General features: G+C 42.3%; 1 protein-coding gene across 2 annotated transcripts in view; it reads right to left on the bottom strand.

The window, feature by feature from the left end:
• The window catches only part of arhgef10la (Rho guanine nucleotide exchange factor (GEF) 10-like a), a 108,442-nt gene that overhangs the window by 24,926 nt on the left and 66,852 nt on the right, over positions 1-16,664 (bottom strand). For both annotated transcript variants that reach the window (XM_054617083.1, XM_054617082.1), the window contains exon 19: positions 12,700-12,821. In XM_054617083.1, coding sequence (XP_054473058.1) covers positions 12,700-12,821 — 122 coding nt within the window. The remainder of the gene's footprint in view (positions 1-12,699; positions 12,822-16,664) is intronic.

Below are 16,664 nucleotides of genomic sequence, written 5' to 3' on the forward strand. Positions count from 1 at the left end.
GAGAGAGAGTGGCGGTGGACCAGAGGGACTGCAGCACTCTAACAGACGGTGCCGGTAGTTCGATGGTGGTTGGATTTTATCTGTCACCTGAGACTGGCGAGCATTGTAGGCCAATCTTCTTAGACCTAGATTGCTTTATATGTCAGCACTCTCTAGAGTCAGCCTGGCAATACTAGCGGGATCTATCCACTCCATCAGAACAGCCCTATCACAACTTTATATTCAGGTATTCAAAGGCAAGAATGTGCATTGATGTGTAAATGAGGGGGCTTGTTCCTTAATGAGATATTTTTTTATCATTTGAAACATTTTATGCGGGTATAAAAAGGATATTCCATTTTGGATTATAATACAAGTGAACTATTTGCAAATGACAGCCTATTATTCATAAGAAATGTTGAATAGCACTGTTATTTCCGCATAGGGCAATTATTTAAATCCACACAATCCCACAATAATTAAAACGAAACACATTTTCCATATTATCAATTTGGAATTAAACACTTTCGACTGTTACATGAAGCAACCCTTTATGTGAGAATGGCTCGATGCACACAAGAATACTGAGGCGAGGATGGATTGTGTTGCCACTAAAGTGCAGACAGTGACTGGGATCAATACAGTAAACCACGGGTCCACTTATTGGCCTCCTTTAAACAGCCAGTGCAAAGAGCCCGGGTGAACATAACAACAAAGCACACATGTGAGTGTGGAAATGATTCCCACCGGCACAAAGGAAACGTGGTCTTCACCAATGACCATCTCGTTGGCGATCCAAATGCTGTTACGGTATCACTGAGACACTATTTAAAAATCAATGAGATACAAGCTTTCTCGAAGTCAATTGTCAGTGCTGCTTAAAGCACTCATCGGTGTGTGTGTGTGTGTGTGTGTGTGTGTGTGTGTGTGTGGTGTGTGTGTGTGTGTGTGTGTGTGTTTGTAGTTGGGAAGTCGAGAAGCTGAAGCTATTCCCAGGTGTGGAGGCAGGATGAGAGAGGAAGGTGAGCCTGTAAGCCGTCTGATGAAGGTATGATGGAGGACTTTGGGGAGCGTGGGGAGGAAAAGGGAGGAAAACGGGCAGGTGAGCTAATTAAAGCGAGATTTGTTGATGTGATGAGAGGGCGGCCTCCCAGCTGCTGGTTACCAATGACCCCAATGGTCTACAGAGAGTCCGCCCCACCCATTACCCCAAGAGGGCGCCAGCCCATATGCTGGATCCAGGTGGCAATGGTTAGCAGAGGAGCGTCCATTGCTTTCCTGGAAGATAAATGTAGAATGTGTGTAATTACCACCCATTCCTGCAGGGCAAAAATGGATGGAACCATTTATTCTGACTGTCTTTTTTATCTACTGTGAACACTTCCTGCCTAGTTGCGCACCTGGCTCCTGGCTCTGTGTGTCGACAACTGTAAGAAGAGGTGGTTCTTGGTAGTGGTCTAATATGACAGGGAAGGGCTTTAATGATTCATGCTTCTGGCTGTCAGACTGTCTGAGCGGTGTCCCTTTGGTAAGGGTGACTTCCCCAAATCCAATTAATGTTGTTTTACTTCCCAAGGCTACTCAAGTGCACTGATTTTCCTTACAGAAACATTCCTCTGTAAGCACTGTGAAATCTGCTCTCCAACATGTCGGGGATTTACCGCACATTTGATTTGTGACAACCGCTATCCAAACAGTGTCCGTGCATCATATCCACCCGGGGCCCATAATATCATCAATGACAAGACACACTGCAGCCAGCCTTACATTGTCTGGCCTCCACCATGCTTATGTAATGGATTCTCTTTATTGGAAAGAGTTCTCCATAGTCACTTTGGAATACTGCATTAAAGCAAAACTCCTGAGCACACATTTCGGCACTGTTCTGAAGAAAAATATGAGTTTGCAAACATTATACATTGCACTATATAGCCTACTGAAAATCAAATAAAAAATATCATCTCCGTAAAAATGGTATACGGAGAAGTGGGAGCTGTATATTAGACCTAGGGAAAGGAAACATGGCTGCACCTTTTTTTTTTTTTTTTTTTTCTAATTCCATAGTCACAGTGCCTTCCCCCAATTCCACATACCAACAATCTTTTACACGCACTAACAAGCACTAATAGAAAACTTCCACTGTTTATTAACTGGTAATTGACTGGTGCTGGGCTGCTCCCTCCCCACTGCAACCCCACTGCCTAAGGCTGCAGGCAGGAAGGCCACAGAGTGTTTTGCCAGTCAACCTGAAATGACTTACATCCCGAGCACTGCTACAGGTAATGCACACTAAACAAGCTACTAACATGAGAGACTCTGCAAAGTTGCTGCTCGGGTTATCAAAAAGGCAAGCTCTGATGGAGAGCGGCGTTTCTTCATTGATTTCCTCACGGAATATAAAATGATGCTGAGTTTTTTGACCGTGTTTAGTCTATTTTGACCTTCTCTGTCAACATAAGTTGTGTAACTCTAACAGCATGTCTGCTACAGATGCTCAACATCTATCATGCAGTAAAACACGTATTGCAGCTGGCCCTGATTTAGAAACTGATGAATGACCTTATACTAATATTATTTTCAAACTGCTCATTTTCTATATCCATAAAATGCATGTGGAAGATACAACTGATTTTTTTCAGACTTTTTCTTTGTCCTAGAAATTATAATTGTCGAGGTGAGTGAACAAAACAACAACGACATTAAACTGACTTTTATACAGTTAAAAAAAAACAGCAATAAGAATGGGAAAAATCAGTTCAACTGGAAAAGAATCAAACATCTGTGGAAAAACAAAAACAGATGGTGAGATCTGGAAGAACAAAAGCAATTGTTCAATGTGGACGAACAGAGAGACACTATTTCATATGCGTGGGTTGAAAACAACAATTTTCCAAATCCAATTACCGAGGTCACATGGTAAATACACCTGTCAATACAAAAGAGGAGTACCCTAAAAACTGGACCTTCATTTCAGACTACACTATGTTCAAATGAAACTCCAGCAGATAGCTAAATGGTCCTCGAAAAGAAAAAGGTAAATTAACATGACTGTGGTATCGTCTAAAATCACCCCTTCATCCAATCGAAAAGGTTGGGAACCGCTTCCTCAGAAATAAGTAATAAATTAGGATTTCTGACAATTGCATCATTATTTCACTGGCAGGTGTAGTGTTGCATGAAGGTAATTTCTGAAATCCATCAAAGACAAAGCATTAAATTGTGGGTTTTTCGCAAAAAACATACGGAACATGTTTACCTGTTAACAAATGCTTTTATTCCATCATGGGAATTTTTAAAGGGCAAAATACAATTTATGCATTGTACACCCTCAAAAAAAACGTTGAACAAAAACGTTGAATTCTAACCAAAATTGTAACTTCTTTTTCACTGAAAAGGAAATCATATAGACTTTGTTGCCAGTTTATTGGGTACACCTAGCTCAATTCAAAACTAATGCAATCTAATAAAACAATCAACCAAACAATTGGTCCTGTGTTCAAAAGAGACAGGTGTTACTACCATATATCAGTGAGGGAAGGCTCAATAACAAAAACACATCTCTGTTTGATTCAATACAGTACAATAGCACCCAAGCTGTATCCGCCAAAATGATCATACAGCTTCCAACTGAGTTGATATACATTAAACAGTATGTATGCTTCATAAGCTCTTATACACACACACATACACACACATATGTTGTTCGTGGACTCGATCTCATGACACAACCATATGGGGACGGCAATACAGTGTTTGCTCATTATCGGTTTTCCAATACATCACACTCTCATAATGAGTCTAATACAAAAGGACAACAGGATCAAAGTTGGAACTTGCTCTTCATGTTATGATTTCATGAGCTCGATGTCACCCTGCGATTTTAAAATTCCACCCGCATCTACAAGCGGAGATCAAAAGGGGCCAACCACCTGCTGTGCTTGCAGGCCTGCGTTACGTTTGGAATATTCAAAGTCATTTGAAGACAATAAGATTAAACCATCTGCACGAGAGGGCTGAGTAGACATACAGGTTTTTAACTCTTGATGGGCCTGTATGAGTTGCTTTAGAAGAGGTTGGGACTGGCGGCTAAACCATCTGGCTATCAGCTTATTATTAAAACCGGCTCAGGACATTTCCCTCAATTTAATAACCACTGTCTGTACAGTAACGATTCCCCTGTCTCCCCTGGCTATGCCACAGATCATATCAGCAATAAGTGGAATGAGGTTGGAGAGCGGTTTTGCATATCGCTGCTCAGAGCCACAGCCTGACATTGGTAGGACATCACAAACTCGTATTCATGACTCGACTGAGATTTTCCTCCTTGGTGTCCTTCACCGCTCCTAGCTGAACGGCTGCAACGCGCCCAACAAATGTGATGCAAATTCGCTGTGTCGCTATGCCCCCTTCTTCACACACACACACACACACACACACACAGATACACACTCACACACATTCCTGCTGACTCCTGCGGCCATGGCAGTTCCAACTCTGGATGAAAGCCGTGTGCTGCCCCTGCATTAATGGGTTCAAAAGAGGACTACGGGGCCAAAAACTTCTGTGTGTAGTCAATCACTTCCTCCATCTTCACTCTCTCTCTGACAGAGACGGGAGACATCCAGCACAGGGCCCAGACAAGCTGTGGATGAGCGATCATTACCCACGTCAAAGACAGAAACTGACACAACTGTTTGTCAACACCGGGTACTTGATGAAACCCTGGGCACTAGAGTGGACACGGCTTTCTGTAATCCTTTATCAGATGGCAGGAAACGCAGAACAAAGAGAGCTGTGGCGCCAGCTCTGTCCTCGCCATGTGGTGGTGGCAGCTGCTAGTGCCAAGGAAGCTCTGCACATCAAGGAACACCTCCCAAAATTTGAATCTGCCCCTTTACAATCCTTGGATCCTAATTCTGTGGTGGCCTGTTTGGCATTACATGAGACAAACACAAATCACAAGTGTTTCTCAAACGGGAATCTGATTGCGCAACTACCACGCTCCAGGTCCGCCGTTTCAAGCCCCTATTTTCATTATTCTAAAGCAATTTATTTTCGAGCAACGATATTTCAACCATCAGCCATTTCATGACAGAACTCAAAACAAGCAAAGGTCAAGTCAACTCATTAGCCAAAACCTTTTACACTTAAGACGCTTTCTGAATCACATAAAAGTTCCTATTTGCAGCTACTTTAAAAGAGATCAGAGGGTGAAGACAACCTGTCCTCTAATCTCCAAACACTGGCCGACAACAACAATACATGAAGCAGCATCCAGAGTGGTAGATGTCCACGTCTTGAAAGCAAGTAGCGGAAAGACTAATTAGCAGAGCAGATAATAAGAGGAGAGCATATCACTGCAACAGACTCGGATTTGTTTGCCACAATAGGAAATCAAAGAGGAGAGAGAGAGAGAGAGCCTCCTCCCCCTTTTCCTTTTTAAATGGATGCAGTCTTTTTTGCCTCTCCACATTGACGTAGAGGAAGAATGTGACCGAATTAGCACATTTAGCAGATCTGCAGGATTTCCCTTCTGGGTACATAATTTGTTCCTGCTTGCTATCTTGACAAGTACAGAGTGAGCAGAAACTCGGGGCCACAGAAGGAGGACTCTACTCTGAGGCATTGCTGGAGCGTCTTTGATTCCCTGTAATTAGTATGTTAACTGTCACAGCAACAGATCAGGCCCTTTGCAAATAACCTCACTGTCAAGCGGTGGGCGTGTCTACCCTTTGCACGTCTGCACAGGCACCGCACTGCCCTCTGATGGCAGGGAGAGTAATGAAGGGGGGAAAAGGTAATGCACAGTATGGAAGCCAGCATGTAACTACGATGTAATTACCATGTTAATTAAAGCAAGGCAACTGAACTTACATGCAGTAAATGGATCTCTTTAGTACAACTTTAACTGTGAAAATCAGAATCAGCAGTTAGGAAAAAAAACAAAAAAAACACCTTGATCCTGTCATTACCGTGGCAAATTAAAAATCCCAAATCCTTTTCAGCGTCCCTGTTCCAGCTGTTTAGTAAATTAATTAAAAGCTTAGGTACACGGGATGCAGTGATGACACGACTACATTCGCATGCTGATGCTAACACTGTATCTCTGGGATTTGTTTCAATGCACCTCTATTCAGTTCAATACACATACTCAGGCAGCACAACCAGTCTTCCTGTCCTGGCCAATAAGTGTCAGGGAGAAGAAGGCTGTTCTGTTGACATCCATTCATAATACCACTTATATATGTTATTGGTAACTACGTCTGAGACTTCTTTTGGAACTCTAGAAACTCTGTATCCTACACTATAATTGAGAAATCTGGACAAATGAAACATATCCAATACACTCTGAGCACTCTGTATGTTTGTGGGAATTTTCTAGTCTTCACAATTATTTGACAGGCACTTATGAAATCGCAAACCTCTATAGCCACCTCCTGTTAATAACATCACGTCAGTCAAGATTTACCACCCACCCGCAACTACATTTCTGCCTCCGTGGCTCTTGCATCGCTGTTTGCTGCTGACATCGGACTTATCGCAAACGGAGGCGGCACAGCCGGCAGTTGCTGCCTTCGGCTTTAAAAGTACCTTCATAACCATTACTCGAGTTCAATAAAGTTGACTCCTGATGCTGCTAAGTCTGGGCAGAGTACAGAGATCCAGATCTGCAAAGAAGAAACCCTGCCCTCTGTACGCTGCTGGTACATTAGTTAAGAGGTCGGAAACTGTCACAACTCTCTCGGAGCTGTTCTCCGCAAATGGCAAAGTTTGACTTCTGCCCTGACCTCAGCAAGAGGTTGCTCTTTGATCGAGAGTGTTTAAGCAGTCAGAGCTTGTGGGCTGTCACTCCCCCCTGTATTTGTGACAGTGACAAGTCTGGTGTGTCTGGAGGTGGGTTTTCGTTGAGCTTAGCCACACTGACCAGGAGGGATAGGCCGTATCAGCTCCGGCAAACGGGTCTGCTGTGATCCGATTAACACTTCGTCCCTCATTTACATTTTCTGAATGCTGAAAGATTGGTTTCCCCCTTTTCAGTGAGCAGCAGCAGCCTGTTTTTTTATTTTTATTTTTTGGTGCGGAGAGAACTGTAGTACATGTGTACAGAGAGTGGCTCCAAAATGTACACCTAGATTTGAGTCAAGTGGAGGTCTCAGTGCATTTCACCAAACACACTTCATCAAATAAACATTGATCGGGAGAGGAGTTAAACTGGATTCCTTAGCGTCTCCGCAGAGTGATCGTTGAAAAAAAACCCATCAGAGCAGTTTTACAGAAGAAAAAAAGAACGTGTTAGTATCCATGGATTTGTTATTTCAGAGCGCACCTGTTGTTTCTGGTGGTAGAAGCCACATTAGGCTCTGCCCCATGTCCTGAAAACATCAGCTTGATGCTTCATATAAGGTAATCATCTCCAAAAGATAAAATGGCCACCCTGAACTGGAAATCAAGCATCATGCAGAAAATCACGTTCTGTGCATGAACATTTGTGACTTTGTGGGTTTAAATTGAAGGTAGGAAACACATTAAGCAGCTGATGGGTATCCGCTGATGGCATACTGGCAAGATCACTTGTGAAAATGATAATGAAGCCAAAAACGGCTAAATAGAGAAATAAAGCGTGGCCCAGTCAGCGTTGTTGGTCATCATCATGATTCATCTGACCCTGATATTCACAGAAAAGCCAACTGCAAACTGCAGATTATCTTAGATATCTCACCAGTAATACATAAGGAGAAAAAAAAGAGAATGGATCTAGATGAGGCTCAGGTCTGAGAGAGAACCGTTTGCTCCCTCCACAGTCAGGTACATCCCGCTGTTTGTGTTTTTCTGTTTGCAAGAAGGATATTGGTGCAGTGTTAGAAAGGGAGCTGCGGTTAGGACAAGCTTTTAATCCACACTGTGGCATCCATTCTCAAATCAGAGAGGTGGCTGATATCTGCTTCTCTGGAAAGGGAGCGAACGACCTTCAAGGGAAAAAAGAACCTAGGGGAGAAGCATTGCAGCAGGTGTCAATGCGATGACTTTACCTTCAAGAAATTTGAATGAAAGAAACAGGCTAGAAGAGGGAGAGGATATAAATCACTAGAAAGGCATTGCAGCAGGGATAGGGCATCTTTTCACACTGTCCTCTCTTTTAATCTATATTTCATAACATAGTATTTCATATACTGTGTACACACACACTCACTCACAGCCTTCACACTGAGTTCTTTCCTGCACCTTGGCTATAAGAGCCATTGAGATATTCCCCCAGACAATGCGATGCACAAACTGTACTTGCCACCCAACAAGCAGATTTTCTGTACATGCAGTCGCTTTCATGTTGCAAGCTGAATGCACAGCGCTGCTCTCTTATCACTCCATCAGCGGGGAAGATGGATGACACGGCGAGTGAGAGGGACATGCACCACATGCCTCGAAAAAGCACCGGCTAGTCCTAGTAAACAAGCGCAGACCCCGTAGAGCAGGTATAGTGTGATTTCATGACATAAATGATGACCTATAACATGTTTGATGGACTATGAAGAGTGAATCACACCATCTCCAACAAACAAAAAAAGAAGAAAAAGACATACATAAATACAAAAAAATATACAGTAATGGTGATCTGTGTTATCTATGTAAACTAGTGGAGAGCATAACCGGCGAGATGTGACCGAGCTTTTGCCGTTTTCTGAGCCGAGAGACACAGAAGCTAATCCTCTCAGGAAAAAGAGAAAGGAAGCTAACCCTGATGCAGCCCGAACCCCTTTCCTCAGTTTGTCATTACGCACTTCAAAGCATACATGATGAAATCCCCCAAGGTATTATAAGAGCTCCGGCATAGCAGCCATCCTCAACCCTGTCCTAGCCTAATGCCTCATAAACGGAGTATGGAGACATGTCCCTTTTGCTATTTCCAAAGTATTTGTAGCCTTGGATCTTTAGGAAGCTTTTAAAGTTGCAGAGGGAGAAGAGTTGCTTTCCTACTGGAGGAGATGTGAGGCATAGTGAATCATTATGCGGCCGAGGGATTCCTGCCCCCCCCACCCCCACCCGCCGCCGCCATGAAATACTGCACATACAGTATTCACATGTGCCTCTTTGAGAATGTTTACATCAGGACAGGAACCGGGCATTGATCTCCTTCAAAAAGCTCCGTTGAATGAGTGCTTAGAATGAAATACAGTGCGCAAGGAAAATATGTGTCCTAGATGGCACATCATTTAAGCCATTCAGTCCCATTCAGTAACGCCATCCAATGCCACTTGTTATATGCTGAGCCGGCTGATGATTTGGTTCCCATAAATGCATCTGTTATAGGTCTTCACACTGAAGGAGCCCGCTGAACAGAACTGAAAGGAACAGCTGGTTCATGCAGTCAAACAGGGCGGTGAGGGAAACAGCTGAATTAAGTTCTAGATACAACGGAACCAAAAATAAATTGCAAACAAAACTCCTCTGTTAGCGTTCTTAGTGGGGGAAAAAAAGTATTCCTAGATATGGCTTCTACTTCTGGTGCAGTGCGTTGGAAGGTCTGCAAACAAAACGGTAGGTCTGCAATCTAATATGTTAATTGTTTCGTTAAACATTTAGTCTATAAAATGTCAATGCAGATTACCAGAGCTGAAGGTGATATCTTAAAATTGCGTGTTTTGTCCAACCTGTAGCCACGAACTATTCACTAAATACCTAGAAAAGATGAAACTATCTAGCCTTGGCATCCTTCCTGGCGTCAATCCTGTTAAAATCAATATCATGCACCAACATGCTACTCATGCAGAAAATGGTTTTAATTGTTCCATTTAACAGCTGATTCTCCTGATTTAGCAGTTACCCTTTTTTTTTCCTGCAATAGCATCCTCTAATAATCTCTTAGCCCAACTACCTCACACGCTCCCTTTGGGCTGCTCTGTTTCATCTCTCTAAACGGCAGAGAGGGCAGCGAAACGGAGCGTGCATTGACTGTTTAAACAAGGAGCATCGGAATGCGGATTGTCTATTAACAAAGATAGTGTCTGGTTCTGTGTGTGTGTGTGTGTGTGAGAGAGAGAGAGAGAGAGAGAGAGAGAGAGAGAGAGAGGGGGTGAGAGAAAGACAAGGGGAAAATGAAAGAGATAAATTGAGAGGAGTCCGGCTTCCCCCTGCTGTTCTCACTCAGCAGACTTGTGATAAGGTTTATCTCCGGAGCCTAACGAGTTCGCCCAGTAGCCCTCTCCAGCTCCCACCGAGTGGACCGGAGCGCACAGAGCTGCACACTGCCAGCAGTAGCTCGAGATCCCTTAGGTGACCTGTGCGCGTTGTTCATGCTACGCTGCTTTGGAACTTCACTTTCTGTAGGAAATGGCTTCGGCCCCTTCGGCCCCACATCTCTTTTAATCTGGGATTTCTTTTTTTTTCTTTTTTTTTTTCTTCTTCTTCTTCCTCCTCGCCTCCTTTTTCTTCATCCTTTCTACTCACTGTAACTCAGACTGCCAAGAGAAGCTGCAAGAGCTGGAAGAAAAAGAGATGCTGCGGAGCTTTGGCACAGAGAGGCGTGTGTGTCCCGGAGGCAGTGGCTGAGGCGAAGATGGAGACACAGAGAGGGGGGGGGGGGGGGGGGTGCTGCTGCTGCCGAGCTAAACCCCTAATCACAGTCTGCTCTGCATGAAGGACTTAAAGTCACTCCATTTAATGCCACCTTCTCTTTAGTCAAAAAAAAAAAAGGGAAAGAAATACTACTTCTTACCTCTTCAGCTTTCTGATACCCAGGCCCACCGTTCCTATCACAACCCCATTCTTGTGATGCACAGAGGCGCACAGCATGCAGCCAAACATATGCAGAGAAAAGTGCAACTCAAGCACATACATACATACATACATAGCACAACTTGCATGGACATAAACTCGCTCACACAGCAATCCAGGCATTAATGTTTCCCTTTAATCTAACTTGAGCCTTAATAACGTGATCGACCATCACAGGTCTTTACGGCAACGACTGATGTGTGAAAACACACGTGCTCGGTTTAACAGCCGTCAGAAAATGAAAGCCATGTGGAACAGTTTCACGGTAAAGCACATTGCGGGACCGACACGGCTGCCTTGCTCAGGTGCCTCATATGTTTGTGCCGGAAGAGGAGAATATGAGCAGATCCTCAGAGACTGCATGGTCCCACTGCCTCAACAAAACAAAAAAACCTTAATTGACTTGGCTCAGCTTCCAGCCAGGTGTAACACACTTTGGCAGAGCCCTCCGGCATGCCGGCGAGATCTTTTGGGAAATCCTCCCCCCCCACACCATCATCATGTCGAAGCTAGACTTTCTGCACTTCCAGCTGCCGTTTCAACCTTCCTATCTCGTCCGCTCGGCCAGCAGACTGCGGGGTTGCCGTATAGGTCTTAATCTAATGTTGGAACATTGATTTATGCTTGGGTGTCCCACAGCCATTAAGATAATTGCATGATCACTTTATAACATCCTCCCCCAGTGGCGATGGTAATTTGGCCTCCTCCCACCACCCACCTTGCTCAGTCATTCCCATAACCGCATTATAGTGCTAGAAAATGTGGTCGGAAATATCATCTTTCAGCCCCTGCAAATTGATTTTATCCCATTCCCTCTGACTTCTAACCCCCTTTTAGTGTATCTCTCACCTGTGCTGACCATTTGATCTATTGGAGGCTTCTAGGTCTTAACAGCTCGTATTGATCCAGATTCTTCAGCCAGCATCTTAGGGGAGGCTCTCGTGTCACCTTGTAATTCCAATAGTCTAGGTGTTTTTGAGTGAGATCATCGCTGAGACAATGTATTTTTTTAGCTGTTAGGGCAAGACAAGTGGGCTTTGATTGCTTTCAATGGGAAATGACTGTGTTAAACGGCACTATGAACTCTCGCAAAAAAAAAAAATCATTATTAAACTAAAGATTCCACCGGCACTGTGGACTAATGACTGCTTAAGAGGAGAAGTTAGCGTCAGTGAAAGTCAAATTGTTTTGACTGATTGAGACAAAAGGAAGCACTTTGCTTCTTGAGTAGAAACGCTCAGCTCAGCTCAGCAAAGATGCAGCGATTAGAAACTTTAACCTGACAGCAAAAGTAACGATCCATGATCCAAGCCATCGATTATTTTTCTTACATAATTAATTTTTAATTATAAGTAATAGTATTAGTGTTTTATTGTGTGTATAAAAAAGTAAAATTCCTTCATATGGCATTATGCTAAGTGCTTCACTGCGTCATCGCTCATTAAAGAGTTTATTTTTACTTTAATATGTTTTGATAATTCATTTTTACTGATGTGTTTGCATTGAAAATATCTGATTTGTTAGTTGTTTTATTGCTTTTATCATTTTATTATATAATCATAAAGGGTTGTACAATATGACAATTTGTACCATGGTAGCTTCCCCTTGTGAGGGATTGCTTTTTACTTTGATTACAGGATAAGTAAAAAAGTACCTTTCTTTCTCAGATATTTCATTTACAAAGTTAATGTTCATATCTTTTTGCTTTATATATAAATCTTTTTTCTGCTAAATTGAAAATAATTTGTGTATTAAATTAATATAATGACATTGCAATAGAAAAGGATAATTATTAACTAATGTGCAATCATGAAAAGACTATGAAATGCTACTGTCCTTTTAAAACAGGTACTAACTGTTTAAGAGTTGATTTTATTAAGATCTCGTGAAACTTCAGAGCACATAGTAAACCTGTCCTCTTTAAGAAATGATCTTTGCCGGCGGATTTACCTTTCTCTCGGGTGACTTTGTAGCAAAGACGGGCATGTGACAGGCAAGCAGCGGATACCAAAACGGGGCCATCGTCTTCCCTTCGTCCTGTCCACATAACCAGCCTGGAGAATTCTCCTCTCCTGAAAAAGAGAAAAAAAGAGAGCCTTTATTTAAATGTCCTCTCAGAAATGTGCTACATACTTGTTGCTGTAGTTTACCAACTTGTTTTTCATGCACCTGACCCTCACATTGAGACATTGCCTGCTTCGAGCTATGTGTGAAAACCATGCAAAATCATCAGTGAGACATTTTGCTACCAGAGGTATGTTATGTATAGATGGTGTTATCAGCATGTGAATGTTATAATCAGCCAGAGGCTTATTCCCTGCTGAAGGAGGCGAGGCCGGGTACCTGCCAACACGGGGCCTCAACAGTGATTAAACCTGCACTTAATCAACACTGAGAGTCAGTCCCAGCAGGAAAAATACAACTGCCGGATTTGAGTTATAATAATGGATTTGCCCGGCGTATGCGCCATCTCCGTGCTCATAGCTCTGAGCCTTACAACAGGTGCACCTCTGACAAGGCGCCGGGCAAATCTGCCAAAGTACTCCCAATATGTAATTTTGTAATCATAAATTTCAATTTACAGAAACTAAATTGTGCATGAAATTTAACAGCTTGCAAAAATTTGCTTCCTGCGTTGTTACCATACGTTATCTTGGAATAAGCTACACTTTATATTTGTTGTCTGCCTCCAAGGCACGGCCACAGATGCATCGGACTCATTTGCAGAAGTAAAAAATGGAGTTTGTTTGATGAGAGTATTATTTGCTCACTCTTCTGGTGGTAAACAGGTAAGGGGAGCACCTGAGGGCCAAATAGATAAGCTTGCGCTGACAGCACCGAGGTTGTAAAAGTTGTTTTATTTCTCTGTTTTTGCCACAAAGACACAACTCTTGTTAGGCCAAACTTCACAGATGTTTAGACCGATATATCTGACATTACCTTTTTTTTTGATTATGTGCTCGCCCTTATTAGAACAATGAAATAAAATGAAGTTACTCATATTTAAAAGTGTGTACCATACTCATTTGAAAATTGCGACTGATATTCCTGAACAGATGTGACATCTGCAAACAGGGATCAGAGAGGAGTGAAATCCTTGTCACATTCAAAGCTTTAGTACATCTGAAAAAATGTCAAAATGTATTTATACAAAAGAAGAATATCAAGGACAGGATTGACATTGTTCTTTATGTGGGTTGGACATTCTCATATGTGAAAGCTGCATCAACTTCAATGACTGTTTGCTCTTGGATTTCCAAATTTCCATTTTAAACCTTGTGAGTTAACGTATAATAATAATAATAATCAATCTCTTTATTAGTCCCGTTTCATTCATTCATTCATCTCCCTTCTATTCTAAACAGTGGAAACGTCCAAGCATCAGCGAATAAAACAGAAACTATCTGCATGGCCACACAACTCTAAGGTCAAGATATATGAAATACATAAAAATAGGAAATTAAGCTTGCAAAGTTTGTTTATCCTACTGTACAAATCATAATGGACAGATTTCATGTTACGTTGTCCAACCTCTGCACTTCAAAATCAATTGATACATCAATGATGCTGGTACTGTTTACACCTTGCAAGACTGTGTGTTAGTCATCATTTCCAAATGAGGTCCTGGTGAATTCTACTATAGTGGTAACCACCAGAGAAGCTGTTTTGATTATGTTGCCAGGTGTCTGTATGTCTGTTTACTGACAGAGACTCCCATTAACGTTATAATCCGTTTTTTTAATAATAATCAATCCTTTATTAGTCCCACAATGGGGAAATTACAATTCTCTGCATTTGACCCATCCCGGAGGAGCAGTGGGCTGCTAAGAAGCTGGGGCCTCCTGACCTTACGGGGAGCAACTTGGGGTTAGGTGTCTCTCTCAAGGAAACAAGTGACTCGGCATGTTGACTGTAGAGGGGTTCGAACCACCAACCTTGTGGTTGAACTGGGACAATATTTTCCACCTCGTGTGCCACAGCCGCCCCATCTCTTTCAAGGCGTAGTAACTAATCCATAGAAATAGAACGAGAGCAGAACGGATATCAAACTGTTTCCATTGTCATTTGCCAAGTACGAAAGAAAATGCTGATTTCTGACAGTTGTTATGGTGACAACACATGTCACTGGGGCAAAAAAAGGACCGAATGCTTCCGCTGGACACCAGCCCGCTGTGATGCATGTTGATCTGACTGAGAAAGGCTCCTCTACTCCTGTTTCATTTGTATGGACTCAGCAGCCTTGCTATGAACAAGTTTACTGTGAAGAATGGGGTAGATATTGATAAGGTTTTAAATCATTCAGTCATTCATATTTACAGTCATCTCGAGTTGTGGAGTCATCTTTAATAATTAATATTTTGGGTAGGGGTTGGCCTGTGGGCCGACTATCCCTCAGCGAGGCCCTGCCAGGATCCAGAGAGGTGTGAGGTCACTTATTAAAGAGACTTTAATTGAGGGAAGATTGCTGCAGGTGGGGAAGCAGGGCCAGTGATTTCCTTTACTCCAGAGTAATCATCAACTTTCTTAAACTAATTAATAGATTAGCATAAATAATGTTCCGTTTGGGTATGCTGACTTCTAACACTTAATTTGTCAGTCAGTTAAAATAAGTCCAGTTACCAAATTCAAAAGACAGAGAGAGAGAGAGAGAGAGAAAGGCAGGAAGAGAGAGACTGGGATACAACGTTGATGTGAGAGAACACAAATTACTCTTCAATCCCATGTAGTAATGATGATGAATAACGGTGAACAAATGAGGCGCACAGAACTAAATCGAAAATGGCACACAATAGGGACATGCAGGCCACTCACCTCAACACACACACACACACACACACACACACACACACACACACACACACACACACACACACACACACACACACACACACACTTTTTTATTAACAAAATAATTTCATCAATTGAACCTCTGAACACAGGAAAAACACAACACGCAAGAGTTGTTTCTCCAGCACATTCCTCTTCTTAAATTTTATTTGGGTCCATCAGTTTCACTGTAATTTGTCACAACACAAAAAGCTGATTTTTTATGTATGATGATAGTTGTAAATTGTAGCATTTTACCATAAAATTACCTTGATATTTATTGTGCTAAGTAAGAAGGCAGGCTCATCTTTTCACAACATATACCATGACTATCTGACTACAAAGCAAAAGGAATCTGTCTTTGGGTATGTCCTTCGCATATCTTAAGAACCATTCATCCAAACTACTTCACGACTTTACATGAATGTATTGCTGGGGGAACCAAGGACGTGCAGTTTCAAAGTTCATTATTAATAAACTTTGAATAAACAAGAAAAAGCGATCTGTGCGGCTGCATGGGGGCTGAATTTACTGTAGCAACTGAGAGGGAGCACTTCAATCGCACCGCTTTGAACGGGTATGCGTTCCTTACAGCCCCAAAAACTAGTACCGAGATTTGTGGGACAAAATATCTCTACATCTAAAATACTACCTGAATAAATCAATCTTTCATTTTTCCACAAAATGACTGTAGAAAATTCAGCTATCAATGTAAAAACTGTACTTCATAATTGTGTTCCATGTATTTACTCTGTGTTTCCTCTGGTACAGGGCCCTGTGAAATGTACCTCACACTACATTAACATCATATTGGATTTGCCATAAATAGGACTAACCGACATGTCAGCCTCCTAATGGTAATTACAAGTAGGGGCCTTGGACATGCGAGTTGCTGTGGCTCTCAATATGAACCAATTAGTGTCATGTGTGTCGACGCAGGAAGCAAACTGCAGCAAAGCCACTAATGCCAGCAGGCGAAAAAAAATTACAACCCATTAATTATATTACTACTCATCCATGAACTGGTTATTTTGCGTTTGGGTGGTTAATTAGTTGAATGTAAAGGCTTGGAATATGAATATGTCAAA

Source organism: Anoplopoma fimbria, chromosome 17, assembly GCF_027596085.1.
Source record: "Anoplopoma fimbria isolate UVic2021 breed Golden Eagle Sablefish chromosome 17, Afim_UVic_2022, whole genome shotgun sequence".
NCBI lineage: Eukaryota > Metazoa > Chordata > Actinopteri > Perciformes > Anoplopomatidae > Anoplopoma > Anoplopoma fimbria.